Source organism: Cuculus canorus, chromosome 5, assembly GCF_017976375.1.
Source record: "Cuculus canorus isolate bCucCan1 chromosome 5, bCucCan1.pri, whole genome shotgun sequence".
NCBI lineage: Eukaryota > Metazoa > Chordata > Aves > Cuculiformes > Cuculidae > Cuculus > Cuculus canorus.
The window spans coordinates 22,289,672-22,312,437 of record NC_071405.1 but is presented as its reverse complement, the minus strand read 5'-3'; the positions used below and the strand labels follow the sequence as shown (position 1 = coordinate 22,312,437).

Here is a 22,766-nt window from a genome sequence, read left to right as displayed (position 1 = left end):
AGTTGATTTTCTTTATTTCTTAAATAGTTACAGGCCCAGTCTGAAAATAAAACAAATACTTTCTTACTATTTAACAAATGGCAGATCTCCACAGAACTAGCTTCATCCCTATTTAACAGCTAAATGTTGGCTACTATTATGAATAGTCATGTCAGATCTGAAGGGCATCTGCAAAGTTTTCCTCAAGATCATCCAGTGCCCTGTTGACTTCCAAAGAGCTGTCACAAGGAACCAAGTTTAAAGTTGCTTCACAAGAAGGCAAAGTATCTGGGTCTTCTTCAGACTTCACACAAGAATCAGGCTCTGCCCCAGCAACCATAATTTCAGTAACATCTTCTGTAAAGTCATCCTTGCTCTGTGTCTCCTTTGAACTTTCCCTGCATACTGGAAATTCACATTCATTTGGTTCCTTTAATGGTAAGTCCATACTCCCAAGGAATTCTTCATGTTTTGTAGCTTTTCTTTGGCTCTGACTTTTACTGGTAAACTCGAGCTCTTCTGTCATATCAAACTCTTGTAGATCCAGCAACTCAACAGATTCCCAGTCTGAGTGGATTTTCTCTGTGCTGCTGGCTGGGCCACAGCCAAGGTCTGCTTTCAGTACATCCAACAAGTGTCGCATTTTGCTCTATGGGGTGAAGGAAGAAAGAAGTGACACTTCTCCAACCCCACAGCACCTGTCTGTTCAGAACTCAGGGCTTAGTTCTGACATAAGGAAAGGGAGGCTGCTTATAATGAAGTAACTAAATTATACAGGAAGTTGTCACCAAACTGAGGTGACTATTGTTCTTTTGTTGTGACTGTGCCTATGACTGATGGATCACAGCAGATCAAGAGCGTGCATATCTCTTTTGTGAAGAGAAAGGCTCCCCACTGAGTATTGTGGTTAAGTTTACCTGCAAATATACCAGTACATTTCAACTGTACTTTGGAAACATCATTGAAGCCATATGCAGAGCGGGAGAATAGCATAGGGGTAGCACCTACCTCATCCAAATGGTTCTTATTTTCTTGTATATGACATTCAAATAGTTGTTCCAGAACTCTACAAATGAACAATTAAATGATTTAACAGGAATAAAACTATATTTTAACAGAACTACATAAACTAATTACTTTAGTTGTCTATTTTCATCTCTTAGCTGAATGGGACCACTAAGATCGTTTTAATTATGCTCTGTCACAAAGAGGGCTACCTGAAGTTTGTATCCCACTGGACATGTGCTCGGCAGGCAGACCCCGCTTTGGACAGCAGACAGGAACCATTGAGTGGTTTGTAGCATGACACTGGGTGTGTTTGCTCTGTTAGGGCTATGCTGCGGGAGAAACCAACAATCCAGTGGTGGTTCTCCTGGCATACCAAAATACCCAAAAATCTCTTAGGTGCAGCACAATGCCTGATATATACAAGTGAAAATAAAGAGAAGGAATAAAATCAGCTTCAGATAGAAAAAAAAAAACCCGACAAAAATCCTCAGTCTGTCTTCCATTGCTTAAGATTAGTAAGTGAAAGATGAGTAACTTGATTTATTTAGCAAAACAGATGCTGTTGCAGAGTAAAATGATTTCTTCCTAGCATTACTGCACCTAGGGTTCCAGGTCAGTCACTAACAGAGGCTCTGTCTCATGGTACATATCAGCAGATCAACGCAGATGACCCACAGGTCTTTGCTAGTTACCCATTCTTACATAAAGCAAAAAAGAAAAGCAAGCAACAAGGAGTTACTCTGTATCTATATATTCTTAAAGTAAAAGAAATTATTACTAAACACTACCTCCTTTTCTTACAGAGTCCATGTGTTTCTGACACTGTACTATAAATGTGAAAACAACCATAACCCACCTGTTAGAAAATAGCCCAAGGCTGAGAATTTCATTTGTTACATCTTCAATGAAAGCTAAATATAAAAACTCTTCTTCTCTGCAGGGAGAACAGAAATCCCAATGTTAAATGTTTTAAAATAGAGACACACACATTATACAGCGCAGTAAGTCCTTTATGGGAAATGCCATTAAGAAGATTGTATAGCCCTTGGCACCAGCTGCTATTTAAAAAAAACGTAATTCTGTCAGGACAAACTTAAGCCTTTCATTCAATTTGAATAACAATAAACCCCCCTCCCCCCGTGTAAAATGTCAGACTACAATAAAGGTCGCTATGATGCTTTGTGTTTATGCTAACTTTCTGTTGTAGTATAAATTAGCACAGACATTCTGAATGAGGAAATCGGCAAATCTTGGAATGCATTCAGAACCTACTTTGCACTCAAGAAGAAAGAGGTGCTGACTGGGAAGAACCTGTAAAATTGCAGTATGACACTCTAAGCAAGGGCTTCTTTGGAGCCCCTAGAGAATCTGACTGCAGCTGAAAATTGCTGGGCTTCCACAAAAGCCAGAAAAACCCAAGTGCATATTTGACAGCTTCCGTTCCTTTCAAATAACGTCCTGATGTACTAAATCCTCACTACTGTGAGATGTAGCTTTCACCTCCTTGATCAAATTTCTCTCTATTTTAATACGTCTTTAAAGCCCTGTTGATTCCAAGTGGTCTAAATGGGAGACTCTCCAAGTTTGCAGTTCTGTTTGGAAAACAAGAGGAAAACCCATAAAGAAAAGATTTCAGCTCTGTTTCTCTTTCATAGCATCTTTCCAAGTATAGCAAAGTATTCGATTGAGCTCTATTGAATCATCCTCCAGTCTTAATAAACAGAAAATAAAAACCAGATATATCTTGCATTATTTTCATTATGCAAAATTTGTCATCCAGCCTGAACTGTCATTTTGGTTCCCTCTATAGTCAAGAAAGATATCTATAGCTGATCTTTGATACCTACATTACTTCCTTAAAGTTAGGTAAAAACAAGCTTGTCCTAAAGCATGAAGAATGAAATGACTTTCCCAAGGTCACATGATAAAGCATTGGCAGTGTTTCTGAATATAACTCAAACCTCTTCTAATTCTCATCAAATTTCAGAGCAGAACTGTGGTAAGAATGTAAACTCTTCAGCGATTACAGATCAAAAAAGAACTAGAAACATTTAAAGTATAGCCACTGGATAAGAAGTCTATCTTTTTTCCAAAATTATAATGGATTTTCTTAATTTTTCACATAGAAATTTAAGTATTTTATAACAATTCATAGTTATGTCAGTCCTACTGTAAATTGTGAACAACAGTTTATTCTGAGTCCTCATTTACTGTTTGAAGTCATCAGTTTTGAGGAAGAGTTTCTAGTTCAATGTTGCAAACTAGCAGAAAAATGGTTTAAGCATACTTACTCATCCTTGATAGTCCTCCTTGCTGAAGGGTGCTGAGAATACAATGATCCCTCTCTAAACATAAAATCAGAGGATAAGCAAGAGAGCAACATTCTAAACCCCCTCAATACCGCCTGGTATCTCCCTTTTTTCTGGAACCATGCTGTGCCATTACCCCACTTTCTCTTCGGAAAAAAAGATACCAAACCATCCCCAAATCCTGCTCTAGCAGCAAAATCCAATGCTTACACTAAGCTCTGAAAGACTGATTCAAAAGTATTATAACACCTCCTTTGGTGCAGTGCTCTAATACCTCAAAAGTCCTGTTTCACTTTAGACACTATACAGACTTCCACTATCTATAAGAGTGCTTTTATTACTCAGAGTACAATTTTTTCCTCAGGTAAAAATGCCTTTGTACAAAAAGGCCAGAGAGCAAATTAGCGAGTCATGCATGATACTTTGATCAGCAATGACTAAAATCAGATGGGAGCCCTTGGGTTCTGGCCTGATTTCCAACACTGTTCTTGTATTGTAGACAATATTCTACATCTCAGTGGGACATTTTTAGAAAAAGAAGTGGGAAATGCCTCTGGTCTGCAATTCTTACAGCTCAGAGATTCAAAAGGCTGAATGTCTGGAGACCCTTTTTCCTAAAAGGAAATTCCAATTGTAATACCAATACAGTATTTAGTTGTAGTACTGTACAAGAAATATAGTCTGTAAGCTCAGATGCACGTTCGGATGTACAGAACTAGCAGCTGTATGAATGTATCATGGCTCTTACTCCTGACAAAAATACTTGTATATCTCAGAGCTCTCTTTCTTAATAGGCTTCCCTGGGAAGCTTTGTCATAAGAAGATAATGAATTTTGAAGTTGGTAGAGGCCACTCATCTATAAAAAAGCAAAACCAAACATAAGCCTTCTTAAAACAGATAAATAGTAGTGAAAGCTTATGGCCGAAGAAGCAGCTATAAGGAAGGAATGCTTCAACTATTCCTTCCTGCTGTAAAACAGGCACCTTAGGAAGGAGGATGGACAAGCAGCTATTCCTCTCTCAGGCTCATCCACAGTACATCTCCCATCTTCAGCCTACAACACAGAGATAAAATCTTTATTATCACTGCCAGAACACAGCAAATTTTACCATTAAAACGAACCCAATAACTATCCACAATTAAGCAGCCCTATAAATTTTAGGTCTTTTCTGAGAAACTTTGGGTAAACTGAGGCATATAGCAGCAAAGGGTCATCAGCTTTCACATCCATCATTTCTGTGCAGGACAACAAGTGTGGAACATTTTCCCTGACAAGTGCTTCAAAGACAAATTCTCCACAAGCCAGAGGGGCTCAATGTCACGAACAGGAGCAAAATTTGGTGTGCAACAACAGGAACTAGCACATCTCCTGAACATCTTGCACAAAACTGATGGAAGGTAAATTTGCTGACCACCTGTATTTTAAATGCTAATACTCTGAAGGGCTACTATAAAGCTATGTAAAAAAAAATACTAGGAGCCTGTAGAATTTGAAATGGTGTGATTTTTCACTACAGCATTCCAGATACATTTAGTAAGGCAGAAAGCAAACATTATCAAGGAAAACTTCACCACCAACTGGCTTGGGTGCTTCCTCACTTGGTTCCAAGTCTCCTGTTGAGGGCTTTTTGGAATATATCATTCATTGTAAAAATGAGTAAAAAAAAAATCCTTGAAAAAGAGGTACCTTCTTATGCTGAAAAATAATGTACCAATTATCTATGTCCTTAACAGATATATGTGTTTGTACACTTGTAAAGAACACTGGGAAAAAAAATTAAATTTTGTAATATATTAGATGTCATCACATGCCTCAATATTTTTGTTATTGTTTCCACTCACTCTTCTGAAACTCTCTCTCCTTTACAGACCTAGTTTATCTCATGGCAACAAAGAAAATGAAACCTGAATTGGTTGCATGCTGCTGTGGCAGCGATGAAGTATGCACTCCAAAATGATGGTGAAGGGTGTGGTAAGAGTACCCAGATAACAGAGATGATGATTGTATTACCTTCAAAGTGATCTTCTGCTGTTCAGTCATAACTTTTCTCTCAAATGCTTTTTCTGCAGATGGAAGGCTACAAAATTTAGAGATGTATTAGATTTTCAAGGAGCCTACTTTCAAAATATGCAGGATGAGAATACCAGCACTATTGTAGAAATTACCCATCAATCTGAATGGGACCTAGTACTAAAATGTCTCAGACATTTTAGAACATAAAGTATTGTCTAAGATTACTAAAATGTCTCAGACATTTTAGAAAATTTCTGCCAGACTTCTATTCACACCGTAGAACTAAGCTATAGCTAATTTTGAAGGATAACTACAGTCATATATAAGTGACCCAAATCAATTATTTGGCTGCATATTTACAGAGGACAGATAAATTATCCAAAATTATTGTTCAGAGTTGAAAATGGAGATGATCCTCTACATTAAAAGTGCACCAGGAAAACATGTGACCCACAGCCAGAAAATCAATAGTTGCGATATGGATCCAAAGCTATCATAATTCCAGTCTAACGAAATTCCTACTTTGTTCTAGGACAAACCCACAGGTAAGACGTGCTGGCATTGAGGACACAAAAGAAAAAAAGATTTCTCTTTATGAAGTAGCATCAGTTAAAACAAAAGTAAATCAAAACTGTTTAATTTGCTAAGAAGGAGTTCAATGCAAGAGAAGAACATTCATTTTTTACAAAATATATAGGATATGTCTGAAGTCATCCTGAAATAAAAATGAATAAAAAGACAATTAAGAGCTGCATTCAAGAGTTAAAAAAACTGAGATTTTTGTGTGATGTATTGGAAAGTATGAGACTACAGGGGCGACAGTGAGGAACTACTTGTATGCTTATAGTGGTTAAGTCTTTAGAAGATAGAAAGCACAACTGTACACCCAAGAAAGCAAACAAAAGAGAGATAGAACAACTTTCTTTAGCAGATTTGATATTCAGCAGATTTGGATTTAGTGGGACTTTGTATCCAATTTGTATAGATGAAACTAGTTGCTGCAGACAGAAAACAAAACACGCCAGTGAAAAAAGGAAAATTGCATTCTGTTCTAGCTTTTGCTAAGGCATATTGAGAATAATTTCGGAATAATTATTTTGGTTTTATAAAAATGTAAATGAGAGCAAAACATATTGCTCTTATGAAGATACTGTTATGATACCATCTGAATTCCACAGTATCAAGTTAAAGTTTTAATCTCTGTACCTGATGACATCAGTCTGTGTTTGAGCTTCCACATGGCGCTTGCAGTCATTTTTTCTCTTTCTTCGAGGAGGAGTGTAATACCTGTATTCTGACAGGAAAGATTTAGCATCTGATATTAAGGTGCGTGGAGTAAAAGGTTTTCGGCTGTCAGTAAAGAATTCAGAGTGCCTTTCCAGAAGGTCGCCACTGCATACTTTGGAGCTGTGCCCTTTCTGCCTCTGGGAATGATTAATGCTCACAAAACTATCAGTGGAGCAACTGCATGAAAGTCCAGAGCATTTTCTTGGTGTACTGACACTTGAGTTTGATGCATTAGATGTATTCCGAAAATCTTTGCTGGCATATTTTACTGGTCTAGATGGAACCAAGCCATGCTTGCTATAAGGAGACAGTGCTCTTGATAGGTACTGTGCCTGCTGAGCATAGGGGAAGAGATCATCTTTGTCTTCTGCTTCCAAGAAACTCTAGAAAAAAATAAAACAAGAATTGATTGTTTTGCAAGTTACCAGCTTTGCTCAAGTTGTTACTTCCAGTATTCTTGTTTCCATCCTGTTTCCATATTGGAGATATTTTCTATGTAAAACCTTTCCACTGTTGTAAAATCAAAATGGGTTTGAGAGCAGCAGTATTAACAGATTTTAAAACCTAGTCATTGAAAATAAGAGAAATAAGAAAAAGGTTTGCTTCGGTAGCAAAAAATTGATGCTTTGTTACAGGTTATTGATGGCTATATCAAGCCAAGAGTTTCAATCATTTTAGTCCAAAAGACTCAACACATTTTTAGAACTCAAGGCATCATTGCACTGAGGTAAATTATTTTGTCTGGGTATGCTCTGTTCATACCACCTGGCCAAGGTAAGGTATATATTATCCTTCTGACTAGTTCATAGTACATGTTCTCTATAGTGTGGAGTTGTTGCCTCTCCATCCAAACCCTATTAGCTTCAAAGTACACCACATGCCAGCTATAAGACATGTATTCTGGAAGGGTACTGCTCACTGATTCAACTTAGGCCAACACAGAAAGTACTGTAATTTGGCTGAAGACATACAATTAGAAAACTATAACTGACTGTTTATTCCCTAAGTGACCCTTTTCTTCCGTAAGTAAGACACAACACATCTTTGGTAGAGCTGTACAAACATAGGACATTACCTTGTGTAATGGCATCCTGCTCTGTAAGAAATGTCCTAATTGCTACAACAGTACGAACCATCACAATGTCCTTGAGCTGACAAAGTTTCTGTCCCATTCTTCTTTGGGTTTCTCAAACCAGCAGGTACATAGGCAGCTGTGAAATTTCCCCTCTAACACTACAGAAAGCCGACAGTACAATTAGTTAGCTTGCTATGGTTAAACAGGACAAATAACAACCTGCTAAGTTTGTGAACTTTGTCCAATTTCCACCATCTGAACAAAGTACAGGAAGATACGGAAACATCTGTACAGGTCATAAAGCTCTGCAGTGAAAAAACGGAGAAAGAGGAGCTGGTTTTCATATGCACTTTATTCTTCTCTATTATGCTTCTATCAAACAAGTAAAAGCCATTAAGTAGAAACATTACATTACTGAAGTCACTAAAGGAATAGCTTCCCCTATAGAAAGTCCAAGAAAGAGTAGATCCACTATGATATGACTTCAACATATGCTGCAAAATACATTTATTTATGACATAGTACCCTAACTGCCAACCAGAAAGATTCACAGATCACCTAGCAGTTCATCCTGAACTTAGAATTAATCAATGTGGAAACTATTTTGAGAGACTGAAGCATGGATTCAGTGCATTTCCAGTGGTGCTTCATTGCCTGAGCATAATATAAACCTGGAGAAAATCCTCAAGAACACTTCACTTTTTCGAAATAATCAGATGATGAAGATGTGGATTGAAGTCTGGATGTGTGATCTTCCCTATCAGTAAGCTATGATGGACTGAACGTCAATAAAAGCAGCAAAATCAACTGTAAAAAAAAGAACCTGTGGTGATTCTGCAAGATAATGCTTGCAAGACTTGGAAGTCTCCTACTAGGAAAGTAGGGAGAGAAGTATATTTGTTGAAAAGTCATGACACTGTCACCTAGTATAGGATGGTAATGTATTACCAGTAAGCTAGCACTACGTAGTATAGTGTATTAACCCATGTAATACTTAGTACAGATCATAAATATACAGATATTCTATCATTCAATTCATAAAAGGGTGTTCTTAAAAGCTCCAACCAATATTATTTTTGCTGTATAAATCAGTTAGACCTACTTAAGATATTCTAGTAGCCCAAAATATACATAGTTGCTGATGCCTAATGCAAAGAACCAATTTTTTTTTTTAGTTAACTGAGCCAAAATAAGCCCTTCTTGACGGTGGCTCATGTGAACCAACTTTATTTTGCTACTACAGCATAATTAAATGCTGAACCGATAACATGCTGTAACAATGCCAAAAAAATGCCTGTGTTAGCAAGTGGTATAATAAGGCTTACCAGCACGATTGTTTGCATATAAAGTAGTTGCAGTGGTAGCTCAGCACTATAGAAAACAGATAACACTGGAAAGTTTTAGAATCCTCCAATATAGATGTTTTGAAAAGCAAACTCCATATCCTTCAGCATGTACTATAAACAACTTAATTTTTCTTGTATACTTTTTACTTTCAGTAACTAAAACAGTCCATGAAGCTGCAGCATAAATTAGACTGTAGAAACATTTTTGAACATATTAGCAAACCGCAAAACTACAACTCATGAAAGGCACATATTCTGTTTCTTGGATCCAGTTGAGTTGATCCTAAAACAAGAGAAAGGGACAGAGCAAACACGGCAATAGCCTAAATTAAAGCATTCCATATTTATGAAGAAGCTTAGGGCAGTTCTTTTCTTCTTATCTTCAAACATATCATAAGTAGAACAGACAAAGTAGCTAAGGTAGTGACTAGAGAGCAGAACTTCAAACCAAAGCTGTATTTGTGTCAGTCTTGAGATGTGCTCATTCAAATACTGAAAAAGAAGAATGCCTTTTGGAGCTCTTATCCTGGTGTAAACCTTCAACTGCCCAAAGAGGTAGGCAGTTCAGCCTTCAGATACACAAGGAATCAACATCAGGAACAAAGAACCATGTTGGTGACTTCAAAAAGATTGTAAAGGATGTCAATGAATACTATTGGTCTGCAACTTTTGACTAAGCTTTCAGAAAATAATTTGTATAACCGTGTTGCTATAGGCAAGTGAATAGTAAGCAAGTATGTACACTTTCTTCTCTAATCTCTATCTATAAAAACATCAGAAGTTTAGCAGGGGGAAAAAAAGACAAGCATTTCTACAAATATGCAGTAGCACACTGGTTGAAAGATTTTTAGATCTATTCTTCAGATACAATTTTAAAAAATATTATTTCATGGAAGTATAATTTTGGACATTAGCACTATCAAGAACTAGAACTAATATAAATTGGAGTCAAGAATCTTGACACCTATCTTGCTTGCCAATACGTGTCCCTATTTTGTTGATTCAACCAACTGTAACTTGTTTCGAAAGATATAACTTACTCAATGCCATACTTCAGCAATAATAAACCACTTATAAAGGTTTCATAAATTACATATTTATGCTTCAGTTTTGTTAGTTACAAAACTGTGGTAAATGGAATGTTACTTGCAGCAAGCTTGCATAGAGAGGATCCCCTGAGACTCCTTCGCGGAGCCTGTGGAAGAAAAAGTTCAGTAAAAACAGATCAAAGCATAAGGTCGGCATCTAACGGGCAAGAGAAGTAACAGAAAAAGAATCCAGATTTCTAAGTTTTACTAAGTTTTTTCAAATTTTTACTTTCTGAAAGAAGTTTAGCTCCTCAATTCAAAACCACTGAGGTATCAGTTGCTTTACAAAACCAAGCTCCAAAAAGAAAGCTTGCTAAATCTACTTTTACATAAAAGGTAAAAAGGCACATCTCACTAGGGTCACTGGAGTGACACCAAGATGCATTTAAGTCTTGAAATTAACTTGTTCAGAACAGTTCACCTACTGTCATAAGACAAGATCAGAGAGCTACTTCTTGAACTGTACTTTCAAGATACAAAAACTGCAATTTTATTATAAATGAGTGTCTGATTCTTTTAGTGTGAGACAGCTCAACTTATAAACCACTTTAATATTGCTGTAAGTGGGCTAAGCACCTGCTCACCACTGCCTGGACAACGCAAAGCTTTCCTGTAGTAAGCAACAAGCTGCCTTTACAGTTGTGACCCCCTTGTATGTCATCTCTTTATTTAATTATACATTTTGATAATTAGTTAAGAATTGAGAGAGGCAAGAGAAAAAATTCACACAAGTAGGTGTGATTCACACAAACAGGTGAATAGGACCTGTATGAATATAATCAGTTTGCATACTGGCATCAACAATAGACATATTTCTCATTCAAAACTATGTTCCTGGTACTTTCTTTCCTTTGGTATGCGTGTGTGGTATTCAATTGTATAATATGGTATGTTCCTACTTTAATCAAATGCTGTGATGTTATTAATAAGGGGTATTACTGAATGTGCATATGGAAATGTATTAATTCAAGCAACTAGCATGAAAGGTGATTGTCACTATGAAGCCTGATAGGAAATCTGTATTGAATATTCCTGATGGAAGCATCTTTCTTTGATGCTCAGAAGGTTCATCTGCTTTCTTTAGTCACTTACACGTCTCATTCTGACAGAACTAATTCAAGCACAATACATGTTCAGATTGTTAATATCACAACAGTAAAATAAATATTTAAATGCAAAGCATTTGAGTAGGCAATTCACATAGCCATGCACATGTGCTGCATATAAAATCAATAGGAGAGATTAGAAACAGTTAATGGTGTTTGCTAATCTGTATTTCATATGCACAGGCAGATGGTCATAACTGTCATTCTTAAGAAATAAAAAAGTCTCAAAAAAAATGGACTGAAAGGGATCTCAAAATGGCAACGTAATGGCAACCATACTTAAAATGGTAATACCACAAATTTTACCTTCCTATGCAGGAGCTTTCCTCCAAGTGACTTTTGGCATGGATTAAGTTCTTTTAAAAAATTGTTTAGCAGCCAGAAATGCCCATTAACAGGATTATCTGAACATTGGATAGGAAATATTGAGTCTTGGACAAATCAGAGATTTTACTTAATGTCCAGCTCCACTCATGTTTTCCTGTTTCACCTAAGTCATACTGAGCTTCATGCAGTTTAAGCCACGGAATTACCCAAATCAGCTTTGTACAGAAAAATAAAAATTCAAAGCCTAGGGATTTCACTAGGATATAGCTTTCCATCTCTGGCAGTACTCAGAAAGACTATATGGTAGTGTCGTTCTATGCATACACATCATGGTATTTTCCAGGCTGTGTCACACAGCCCCTTCTATTGCGAGAAAACGAGTAATTCATTAAAGAAGGAGTATCGATAAGTAATTTGCTGACAGATGAGTGAGTGTATAGCCACAAATGTGTTGCTTATCTATCCTCAAGCTTTTCAGTCTAGATAAGTCTATAAACACTCGTTCAAAAGTTACATATTCACAAAGACACACAAACACAAAGCTAGTTGCCTTTTTAGCATCTGCACCTGTAGTTTATCATCCTATTTTGATTAAATTTCACGTGTCAACCATTGTTGTCACACTACATGGAAAGACAGGAGCAGAAGAGAAGCACAGCTGTTCCCAGGCCATCTTACGCTTTCCCCAAGCCTCTACTTGACTGTAAGAGACAAAGTACTGTCTTTGGAGAATGTACCTGCTTGTGATCCCAAACAAAGTCTGCCCTGTTGTGCCATTTGAAAATGAGCCTGCTCCTTAGCTTCTCACCTAGGTCTTCTGCTAAGAGTAGAGAAATGCATGATGCACCATAAACATCTACCTCATCTCAACCCATGGTTCTAGATGGGGTCTCCTTTTATCTCTATGATCAAAATACTCACTTTGATTAAATTACTGATTATTTAAAAAAGCCAGGATTCAAATCTAAGCAATCATAACAGAAATAACTTTCTCTGTTCATTATATACGATAGCAGATTCTCATATGACAGAAACCTCATAACCAGATATAACAGATAAAGAATTCACTGTTCTTGTGGATGTAAACCCTTGCACAAAACAGTCAAAACCCAGGCCAGTCATGTTCAAGACACATTATAGGTATTCAGTTTCACAGTCAGCTAATTGTATAATAAAATACACTGACTAAATCACAGAGTTTTTAAGAAATTAATAATAAGTATTATATAATTTAGAAGAATTATTTTTACTTCCTTTTTTCACAGCCTCAACTGAGAACAATATCTATGCGATGTGAGAAACAAAAATCATGAAATAAAGGCACCAGATTTACCAGAATGCATAAGAAGTGAGTGCTAATGAATGAAACCTTTTGGTGCATGCATCAGAGAATGGTTTGGGTTGGAAGACACCTTAAAGATCATCTAGTTGCAACCCCCATGCCATGGGTAGCAACACCTTTCACTAGATCAGGTTAGCATGCATTTAGCCTATAATCTAGTCAGACACTCACTGACCTGTCAGAGTTTCACAGGTTATTCTATTTTTATATGCATATATATGTGTATATAAAAGAAAGGGAAAGCAACCCAGGAGAAATACAAAGATGTTGTGAGGTAATGCAGGGAAAAAATAAGAAGTAACAAAGCCCAACCAGAACTCAAGCAAGCTACTGCCATAAAAGATAATTTAAAATGTTTCTATAAACACATTTGCAGCAAAAGGAGGCCTAAGGAGAATCTCTGTCATTTAGTGGATGCGAGGGGAAACAGTGACAAAGGATGAGGAAAAGGCTGAGGTACTTAATGCCTTCTGTGCCTCAGTCTTTAATAGTAAGGCCAGGTGATCTCTGAGTACACAACCCCCCGAGCTTGAAGACACGAACAGGAAGCAAAAATGGAGCCCCCACAATCTGAGGTGAAATAGTTAGTGATCTACTACACCACTAAGACAAACACAAGTCTATGGGGCCAGATGAGATCCACCCAAGGGAGCTGGCAGAAGTGGTCACCAATCCATTTTCCATAATTATTAAGCAGTCCTGGCTAAGTGGGCGGGTCCCACTTGACTGGATATTAGCAAATGTGACACCCATCGACATGAAGGGTCAGAAGGAGGATCCAGGGAACTACAGGCCTCTTAGGCTGGTCACACTCAACCTGCCTGCTGCAAAGAGCAGTCACGCAAAAAGAAACTAGTGGTGAGTTTTCTGTAATACCTGGAAATGTTCTTCAACTCTATCAATTAAATGCTTCATATATTCCTTAAATATGTTAAAATCAAGCATTAAGGTTATTATAAGTTGCAATTGCTCCTTTACAGTGATGAAAAAGAGAACATAATTTAATATGCTATTTATTTATTATTTGGAAATATAAACCACATATCTGGACGAAATGCCAATGAAAATTAGTTAACCTATGTATACAGAAAGAAAAGCACTTATTTGGACAGCTTAAGTACTATTTTCACTTTCAATAATTGCAGTTTGAGCACTTAGTATACTGTTATATATGACACGTATTTCCAAAGTAGGACTTCCATGATAGAGAAAAAAGGTAGAATATCCTCAATTCTTATGCTAGGAAGGTTAGTTGTAACTAGAGTTTTGCATTAGGAAAAGGTAGAAAGCTCTGGAGTGACAGAGAGAATATGGGAATTTCAGCTGAGATAAAAGCAAGAGAACGCATGGGTAACTAGAGCTCAGATCATAGAACGGTTTGGGTTGGGAGGGACCTTAAAGATCATCTAATTCCAACCGCCCTGCCATAGGCAGGAACACTTTATAAGAGCTTCAAAGCTTTTAAGTAGAATCATAGAATAGTTTGGGTTGGAAGGGACCTTGAAGGCCATTTAGTTCCAACCTCCTCCCACTAGATCAGCCTGCCCGAAGCCCCATGCAACCTGGCCTTGGAACACCCTCAGGGATGGGGCATCCACAACTTCCCTGGGCAACCTGTGCCAGTGCCTTGCCACTCTCATCGTGAAGAATTTCCTCCTTATGTCTAGTCTAAATCTGCCCCTCTCCAATTTATAGCCCCCTCTCCTATCACTATATGCCTTTGTAAAAACTTCCTCCCCAGCTTTTTTCTGGCCCCCTTTCGGTACTGGACTTTTTTAGTTGAGACTTTATAGTGACCTTCCAGTATAGGAAGCACTGAGGCACTCTTCATCCAGATACCTGCCACCTTTGTCAGAAGGCTGCGATGTGCATTTGGGGTTGGGCACATGCCAGGAAGACCCTTGTCTATTTGTGCTGCTTGAAATATGCCAGTCCTCCTTCTAGAGCTGCTGCACAGCAGTCATCAGTTGTTATTACAGGAGGCAAACAGACCATGATTTCTACTAAATAAAATTAAAATATCTACCTTTCCAAAAGAGGATGGCAGCAGCCTTCCACTTTCTCTTGAGCTGGATTTGGAGGCAGTTTTGCCCATACTCATTTCCTCTTCACACCTGGCTATCTTCTTTTTCAGTTTCTCTCTTCTTTGCTGGTCAGCAACTTAGAAAAGAGACAAAGTTTGTCAGATCTGAACTAAAATATTACTGGGTTTTTGCCCTAACTGATTTGAAAACCTCACAGGGTTTTCCAATTACTCAGTGAAGTGAGACTATGGAGATAGGTTCCACTTCCAACACACAGCAATTATAAAAGTTACCTCTAGTCTTACAAGTAAAATATTAAGAGTATGCTGGTAACTGAAGCTGTACTTTTGCTTTCCTGAAGTACCTTTTTCCTGAAGCTCACACCAATTCATCACTATGTAGCAATGCCAAGATCAGTCTTGCTAACAGAGCACTCTGCTCAAAAATGCACAAGTTTGCTTGCAGTATTTTATGGATAGAACTCCTTTGACTATAGTCTCCACCAGTATTTCAACAAAACCCCCCATGTTTACTGTTAGTAAATTTGACATGTAAAAAAATCCACGCTCACAGTATGGAAAAATAGTGAATAGTCTTCCAGATATAGAAATCTATAGCAAAACAAGCATGTTCATGTCAAGAACAGAAAAATGAAGGCGAACACTGTGAAAGGGTCACTGTCAGATCAGGAAGAAATTGTTATCAGTATACATTGGTCCGCAGTCCAAGATCTTGTTTGCAGTGTCCATGCAGCACAGAAGATAACTGAGGGATCTCTGCCATGAGATAAAGAAAGGAACCCAAAGGATAGGTAAAATTTCCATGTTTTAATTTGCTATTGGTCACCTACATCTGATATTTTACATAATACAGCCCAAATGTTTTTTATATTGTGAGCACCCAAGTGCCACAAATGAAGTTCACAAAGGTGAAGAATCCAAATGAAACTGACAAAAAACATTCATAATTTCATTTCCAAGTGGGAAAGAAGATGATTTATATAAGCAAGCACACTTTTAAAGTCTGTATAGACAATGAATCTTACTTTAACTCTTGACTGCATTTCTCATTCACTTAACACAGACTCAAGTGCATGAATGGTTTATTTGACAAAGAGACACAGACAGAAAGGCCTTTGCAGATTTCTTGTTCAGTTTCATAATATATTTATATTACACTCTGGCAGACCCCAATCCTCACACACACCAATATACTTAACACATGGAAATGTAAATGTGTGGTACATTCTTCTAGACAGCTGAGAACTACAGCAATCTAAGGACATTTAATCAGCCTTTAAAATACATTCATCTGTGTAAATTAACCCTACCTACATGCTAACCTCTAGTTATTATTTAAGTATGTCTATTCATTTTATTAAACATTTCAGTCTACTTTTAAACTAGGAATGATTCTTTCACATGAAAAATCCTTGCTCTCATTCTTCAGGGAAATCCCCCTTTTTCTTTCTTTCAGTTCTTATAATTGATATGTAAAACACAAAGTAATTTCTTTTATGGCTGCTGATGTATTTAGCATATTCCATTAGAGTACTTACAATATGAAGTTGCTTTTATTAGTCAAAAAACATTAGCTGAAGTTAAGATACATTAAATTTGACAATTATGAATTAAAAATATGCCTTTTAACAGAAAGAAAAAATACAGTGCACCATTAAATAATTAACACTCAGTATTTTTCTTCCTACACTGAATTATTATCACGTGGCGATTCTAAATTACTATTATTTCTAATTGTGTTTGCCTTAAAAGTTACAGATGAACAGACAAAAATTAGCTACAAGTCACAAGTTTTATATGTTTGAGATAAATAATTACTCATGCTGGGCCAAGAGTGTCTGTGTTTGCACATGCATGAGAACTGTAGAAATTGAATTCTTGTCTACTGCTCAGGTAAAATGGTGATGGTTGAAATGAGTGTTGAATAAATATCTAGGGAAACAATGAATGAATGAGAGCTCTACAAAGCAAAAAAGAATGAAAATCATACAGAAGTATGGGTGTCTCGTTTTGTAAGTGAAAGTAGATGCTCTAAACAGAAATTTCCTTATGCTGAAGTGCTTACGAGAAAAGTGGGTTTGTCTAAGACAAGACTGGTTTAAACACTTTATGTTCTACCTGCATACCATGACTTCACAAGAGTTTCTGAGCAAAGTGCAAAGCAGTGTGAATATTATTGCTAAACTGAGTTCTTGTGTTCTTATTCTGCTCTTTAGAGGATAAAGTCTGAGATTTAACACACATGGACAGAATCTGCCTTTACTACTGGAGTTCAAAGCTGTAAAAGCCAACTACCTAAAACTTCCTCCAGGACTGCCTGTTGTGACTCTTTTCAGTCAAAGCACAGTTTGTGCCCTTGAGTAAAGCAAGCACAGTAAACACATCATGATGCTAAGGCTATCTTTGGTTGCCAGAATGACCCACTGGGACTACTGTTAGCTGCATGGGAAATAGAAAATCTTTGCCTCACACCAGTTATATAGGGAGCTTAGCTCAGCTAACCTATTACATGCGTTCCAAAAGCTATAAAGTCATTCCTGTGTACCAAAAGGCAGAGCAGACGTATTGAAAACAGAATGGCAGAAAATCCCAGCAGTATACATAAACATCTTGTTGCCAAAACAGGGTATTTTCAGGCTAGGTCTGCTGTAAAAGCTAGGAACTGTGAAACCAGCAAATCCAAAGATAAAGAAATCCTTCTTGAATAGAGTTACTGCAGACGTAAACAGACAGCTACATGTAAGTTAGGACAGCCCTGAGGCAGTCAGCAAGCAACACAGACAAGGGTACAGACACAAGAACATGCATGTCACCAACCTACCTCCCCTTACTTCACATGTCCTTTCCCCAAGCAGGGACTACAGAATCCAGTCTTTGTTTGGCTTTAGCCAGACAGAAAATGGTATCTTACGAATGGCCCAAACCTTTGAGGCACTAATTACAAGTAATATTACGATTGATGGGTGCTGAAGATGCTTAAGGCTACCACACAAAACCACTTGTCCTGCAGCTGTGAATATATTAAACACAAAGAAAGAGACAAGCATTCAGGAAGAAACATGCACTTTAAAAGGGAGATATTTCTGTTAATTGGAAAGGTTGCTCACTGTTTGCAATATCTGCTACTTCAAATCAATCACAGATATAGCTTCTTTAGTTTTCATCAAGGTTAAGTAACTAAATTTGGCAGGAGTGCCCTTGCCATACCGATCCAGACTAGCAGAAAGTAAATGCCAGCTGCATTTGCTAACAGATACTTTAAAATTTCACTGCAAATAGTCTTATTTGAGATTAATTATATCTCATTAACTGCTCTGCTTAAAACTACCAGAAAGATTTATAGTACAGCAAAGAGAAAATGCATTAGAATACAAACAAAGTAGTGATTTTTGTATATCAGATAATCTGAGTCTATGAAACTAAATTCTGTAACTTAATGCATCTGTCGTATGAAACTGTTCTCTAAAGAAGAAGAAGCACAAGACCAGCCATAAACTCCAGAAATTAAATTGTGGGATTCTCTATAAAGAGCTGCCTATAAAACACTGATGAGTCTGTCATAGAAGTATCACTTTTGCCTTGGCAAATACCCTTTTCACAAAGAGTAAACCACACTTCCAAAGCAGAGATCACACCCTTACATTTCCCTGTTAGAATACTCCCTCTATAGGCTTGATTCTTTTTTCCTTAAGCCTAGGTCACAGCAATATTTCTAGACACACGCCTAGAGTTATAAAACCAATGTAATAAATATGGAAGAAATAAAATAATCATACATACTACATTCCTAAGCAGCTTAAAATCTCTGTGCTTGTAAGGACAGTACAATTTGGAATGCCAGTGGTTGCCCCTTGCTCTGAATTTCTAACATCTAAATTTATCATATGTCACAACACAGTACAATTGGCAGTTAACCTTCAAGTTATTTCCTTTTTGATAGAAATAATCCATGGCAGACAATGAAATACTTAGATTTAAACTGAGTTCAGCTTGTAGAACAACGTATCTCAGAAGAATTGTCCAACACTAAGCACTTCTCAAATGTGCTTTTATATCAGCTACTTTTTCAGTAACACACTTCTGGTTATTCTTTGCACTACGAATTTTCTCCGACAAACAATGCAAACATGAGTCTCATTTCTGCTGAGCTTGAAGTGCCTGCAATCATCGTAACTAAAATGTTCAGTTGGTTGTATCACTTCTGCAAGCAAGCTCTTCCTCCTGCAAGAATTACTATTAGCTTCTGAGCTCTGCACAAATCTCCAACAGACCACGACTTAAGAACCTTGGGTAAGAGCTCACCAAATGCTAATTGAATTTTGCCATTGGGTGTGAAATTCAGGTTTCTCCTAAGTGTAAATCTGAATTTCTTAACACTGAAATTTTAATTTTCATAACTCTAAAGATGAATTGTAGTCCTTCTTCACTTCCATTACCAGTACCACTGTTTTCCTTAATTAAGGGAGGAATCATCACGAAAAAAAGTGACAAAGGATTTACCAAGGCTTTGATACTACAGGCTTGCTTGTATCAAATAGAAAGTAATATTTGTATCAGGGTATGTATTTCAGAAATGTGATACTGCTTGGCAAAGCTACTAACGGCAGAACTTGGCCATTGCTAAAGCTTGGAAATAAAGGCTAACAGCGAGACATGAATCCTTCAGAGGAATTTAAGGAGAAGCTAGAAGCACAGGATTATCCCCAATCCATCCATCTCCGATCCTCGTAAGGGGTCCTCATCTGACAGACCTTCGCAGATATTTCTGTTGGCTGTACGAAGAATAGAGCGACCTGTGCACAGTCTACTAAACGAGACTGTGAAATGCTGCACCAGTGCTGAAGTAAACTTCTGAACCTGCTCAGGTAAGCCTCCATTCATGTACCCTAGGGAGAGGTCCAACTGGCTTCTAGAGGGGCTTGGACAGCAGATTTTGATTTAGACATACTGTACTGAGCTAATGATGAAAGTAAGCGGAAAGCATAATTTTATTCCTGTTCTCTGATATGCGATAGCTATTTTGTCATTCTCAGAAATAGTGGAAAGTTCTATAAAAACAACCACCCCCGCAATGGCCAGATGGCAAAGCTGGGTAAATTTAGTTAAAAACCAGGGACATAATTTTCAATAATGATGATTAATTACTGAAACAACTACAAAAGGAAATTATATTTTCTCTATTTCTTGATCTTTACAGGCCAAGACTGCAGGCCTTTCTTGTTTATGTGCTCTATTTACCATATTTAGTACAGTTGAGATCCATATTAGCACAACTGGATGAAATTTTCGGTCTGCTTAACTCATGATGTCAGACTAGATGATCTAATTTTTTTTCATAACCACAAACTCTGAAAAATGTATTTTTGATGTACTGAATACAAAGCTAAAATGAATTACCCATCATTAAAAAAAAGAAAGAAAACCTTTCTGTAGAAGAAACTTTAAGTAACTTCTATAAAAATAAAGTAAAATTACTACAGTTAAACATACAGGTTCATAAAGATTTTTTATACAGTGGGTTTTCCTGTTCTTCAAAAATTTAGACTTGATAAATATACTACAATATCTTTTCAAATAGAATCATAGAATCACTAGGTTGGAAGGGACCCGCTAGACCATCGAGTTCAACCATGGACATACAAATACATACGTGAACTCTGGTAACATACATGTTAAAACTAGCTGTGTGTTTGATTTGAAAGGACTTATTTTAGTTGCTTACAACTTTCATTTTCAGAAATGCAGATGTAAGGACAAGACTCAACAGAAAAGTTAAGAATCAAATGTGGAGATTTTGTGAAAGCTTCCTGTAAAACAGCAGCAAAAAAAAGATACGTAATACAGCTTTTCCTAAATCTCTGCTTTTTGTAGCATAAAGGGTAGGCAAATACAATGTAAAATACGTATCATGTGATCACACGAAAATGAATTTTAAATACAGAAAAATGTAAGAATATTTACTTAGATACATTTATTTATATTTTTTCTTGAACATAATGCCTAACCCTCCAAAAGTTTGATTTATTGTCTCCCCCCACCTCTCATTACGCCCCAAGTATTGAAGTTCTATCACTGCTAAAACAGATTTGTGGTGGATAACTTCTCAGAATACATTTTTTTTCCCTTCTTCTCATCCCCCTCCTGCAGCAATATCAGAGAGACCTGCATTCCCAAGCACACTAATCACTGAGTCTGGGCTGTACTATCAATATGCCCTGTGGAAAAACCTCCAAACATATGGCTTGAAAAGTTAGTAGTGTTAGAAACCAGGCATGTGTAGCAGCAGCTGTCTTACTTGGCATAGCTTTTGTCAAGTTTTCTGGCACATATTCCACAACCACAGACTTCTAATGGCCACTGGTATCAATCAACATGCGTGGACTAATTCTGAACATAGAAGTTTCACATTTCAAGAAGTTTCACATTTTAACAACTATTTTAAGTCAATAAGGCTGATCTAATACACAAGAACATGCTCACTGCTAGCCCAGTGGCATGGCAGCTTGCCTACTTTGCTGCCAGCTAAGATACCGGGAAAAGAACAGTGGAAACTAAATCCAATTTAAGTACAGAACACATTCAGTTGGCCAAGGATAATGTCAACTACAGTATCATGTTTAATTCTTAAACACTAATGACTGATTCATGGCAACATCCCCAAAGGGAAATACTCACCTGCTACTTTAGTGGTGCATGAAGCACATTTTCAGGGGATATTTTTTAATGCTATCTGCAGGAATTCTGTTTTGTAACTCTATGCCATCAATACAGATTAGTATTTCAAACTGAAAATTTACCCTCCTTCCTAAATCTCTTTTGAAATAGAGGGGGAACAAAATCCTTATTTGGATGCAATAAGTAAGAAGACGAAGAATACAAAATGAAAAAAGTAATAGGCTTCAGGTGAGGCAATGACAGGCACAGAACTACCAGAAGAAAAAAGCTGCAAACCCCTGACCTCATTGACACTATGGAGATTCCACCGATATTCAGTCATATTGATGTTGCAACTGTGACGGGATAAATTATGTGTCCCATCTGCAGCAAAAGAAAATAATTTTGTTCAAAAATATTCTAAAAATCCTTTTCCCTTACATTCTTTATCAGTACATTTCTGATACTCTTACTGCCTAAGATATTGGCTGTCATCCCCACATAATCTCTTTCACAAAAGACAGAGGAAGAAAAACTATTCTCCGGTGGATTGCCAGAGATACTACACATAATAACTTGCACTGAGCTTAACACCTGAACTTGTTACATTTGGTTACTGTTTTACAGTACAGAAATCTGTAGTTCCCAAAGTACAATGCATACAACAGAAGGGAAAATACTCAACCACTCTAATTTCAGTTATGAATTAAATGGAAATAATTTTTCAATTTCATTCTAAATATCTAGAGTTTATAAGAACAGTGAAGATACCGGACAAGGGATGCCTGAGTAGTCTTAAACTTAAATACCTTGAAGGCAGTGAGACCAATAATCAAGAACCTCAAAGCAGATGTGCCCCGTGGAATTATCCCTTTGCTAACTCTACACAAATTTCAGCCTGTGCGGCAGAATTTCTTATGCATTCATAAACTGATCTCAGTCAGGCAACAAAACATATGAAGAAAGCAGGTCAGAAAAAAAATATCAGTTACACGCACACATTGAGTATCCATATTAATCTTGAAAGATTTTTATTAAGAAAGGATAATCTTAAGTATCTGGTAAAAACATATACACTAAAGTCCTGGACACATTGCAGCTGAAATACTTCCGCTTTTGACCACCATGAAACTACAATTTCAACTATGGCATCTAAAACCCTTATATTACACCATCCAAAATTTAC

General features: G+C 37.1%; 1 protein-coding gene and 1 long non-coding RNA gene across 3 annotated transcripts in view; one reads left to right on the top strand and one right to left on the bottom strand.

The window, feature by feature from the left end:
* Positions 1–22,766, bottom strand: part of SPATA7 (spermatogenesis associated 7) — a 38,943-nt gene continuing 16,177 nt past the window's right edge. Inside the window, exons 5-12 of the mRNA XM_054066720.1 lie at positions 14,909–15,042; positions 6,518–6,981; positions 5,309–5,375; positions 4,281–4,351; positions 3,279–3,332; positions 1,844–1,921; positions 988–1,045; positions 1–628 (exon numbers count right to left, since the gene is read on the bottom strand). Of these exons, the coding sequence (XP_053922695.1) occupies positions 152–628; positions 988–1,045; positions 1,844–1,921; positions 3,279–3,332; positions 4,281–4,351; positions 5,309–5,375; positions 6,518–6,981; positions 14,909–15,042 (1,403 nt within the window). The 3' untranslated portion in view covers positions 1–151. The remainder of the gene's footprint in view (positions 629–987; positions 1,046–1,843; positions 1,922–3,278; positions 3,333–4,280; positions 4,352–5,308; positions 5,376–6,517; positions 6,982–14,908; positions 15,043–22,766) is intronic.
* Positions 17,971–22,766, top strand: part of LOC128852217 (uncharacterized) — a 38,581-nt gene continuing 33,785 nt past the window's right edge. For both annotated transcript variants that reach the window (XR_008449929.1, XR_008449928.1), the window contains exon 1: positions 17,971–19,791. This is a non-coding gene — a long non-coding RNA (uncharacterized LOC128852217). The remainder of the gene's footprint in view (positions 19,792–22,766) is intronic.